Source organism: Eimeria tenella, genomic scaffold, assembly GCF_000499545.2.
Source record: "Eimeria tenella Houghton genomic scaffold, Eth_scaff4366, whole genome shotgun sequence".
In the NCBI taxonomy this organism is placed as follows: Eukaryota; Apicomplexa; class Conoidasida; order Eucoccidiorida; family Eimeriidae; genus Eimeria; species Eimeria tenella.
The window spans coordinates 56-1,664 of record NW_013545289.1 but is presented as its reverse complement, the minus strand read 5'-3'; the positions used below and the strand labels follow the sequence as shown (position 1 = coordinate 1,664).

Here is a 1,609-nt window from a genome sequence, read left to right as displayed (position 1 = left end):
GGGGGGGGGGGGGGGGGGGGGGGGGCTGCTGCGGAGGGGGGAGGAAGGGGGGGATTTTCATTCTGGTCTGGTTTGCTGCTCCTGCTGCTGCTCCTGCTGCTGCTGCTGCTGCTGCTGCTGCTGGGTGCTGGTTGTGGTTTCTCAGGACTCGCCGCTGGGCTTGGTGGGGTCTTTGGCGCTGATAGGGGGGCGTTTGCTGCTGCAGCCGCTGCTGTCTTTGCTGCTGCTGTCTCCCGTCTTCTCTCCGCGACTTTTCTACAAAAAATGGTTTTCTTGTCTTGTTGATGCTTCCCGCTTCTCCGCCGGCGACGGATTCATCCTCAACAGACTCATGCTCCTCGTTTCCGCGCTGCAGTCCGTCTAGGGTTTAGGGTTTAGGGTTTAGGGGTTAGGGGTTGGGGGTTGGGGGTTGGGGGTTGGGGGTTGGGGTGTAGGGTTTAGGGGTTAGTTGTTTTCGGGTAAACGGCGTGGCGCCGAGGGTCTGGGGTTTAGGGTTTAGGGTTTAGGGTTTAGGGTTTAGCTGGCCTGCATGCATTTGAACAGAATGAATGATGTGTTTGTTTGCAGACTGCTGTTCCCCCTCTTTGACCAGTCGCTGCACTTCCTGCTGGTGCCCGGGGGGGCCCCCGTGGGACCCTTTTTGGCAGCAAAGTTGGGGGGCCCCCTGTTTGCTGCTTTGCTGCAGATGACCATTTTGCTGGTGTTTCGAGACCCCACTTACGTGGCGGCTTGTCTTGTTTGCTTCTGCACTTTAATTGTTTCTTTCTTCTTTTTGCTGCTGCCGCAGCAGCGAACTGTTGCTGCTTTTGTCACTATGCTCGTCGCCTTTCTCTTCATCGCCTTCACTTCCAGGGCCTTCTACACCCGGTGAGGGTTTAGGGTTTAGGGTTTACGGTCTGGGGTTTAGGGTTTAGGGTTTGGGGTTTAGCGTCTGGGGTTTGGGGTTTAGGGTTTAGGGTTTGGGGTTTTGGGGCGTGGGCGGTGGGATGCTCGAGGCTGGTGGGCTAGTTCCGAGGGCTTCAAGGGTTTAGGGTTTAGCGTTTAGCGTTTAAGCCTTTAGGGTCTGGGGTTTAGGGTTTGGGTTTTACGGGTTAGGGTTTGGGGTTCAGGGTTTGGGGTTAAGGGTTTGGGGTTATGGGGTGGACGGTGGGATGGTTGAGGCTGGTGGGCGAGGCCCGAGGGCTTCAAGGGTTTAGGGTTTAGGGTTTAGGGTTTAGGGTTTGGGTTTTAGGGTTTAGGGTTTGCGGTTAAGGGTTTGGGGTTTTGGAGGGTTGGCGGTGGGACGGTCGAGGCTGGTGGGGGAGGTCCGAAGTCTTCAAGGGTTTAGGGTTTAGGATTTAGGGTTTAGGGTTTGGGTTTTAGGGTTTAGGGTTTCGGTTTTAGTGTTTGGGGTTTAGGGTTTGCGGTTGAGGGTTGGGGGTTTTGGGGCGGGCGGTGGGATGGTCGGGGCTGGTGGGCGAGGTTCAAGGGTTTAGGGTTTAGGGTTTAGGGTTTAGGGCTAAGGGTTTGTCCGGCAGCGGCCCGCGTGCGCCGAGGCGTTTTCGCGGAGGCCGTTTTTGGGCGTTTCTGGCGCAAGACTCTTCAGCGTCGAGCTCCTTTTCCTCGGGTT

The 1,609-nt window shown here is 56.7% G+C and overlaps 1 protein-coding gene across 1 annotated transcript; it reads left to right on the top strand.

Moving 5' to 3' along the window:
• Positions 1-145: 145 nt before the first annotated feature.
• Positions 146-871, top strand: ETH_00037350 (uncharacterized protein; the record flags this gene model as incomplete). Its single annotated transcript, XM_013380048.1, has 2 exons — positions 146-354; positions 568-871. Coding segments are annotated over 2 exons (513 nt in total), but the record flags the coding sequence as incomplete, so codon positions are not given.
• Positions 872-1,609: the final 738 nt, after the last annotated feature.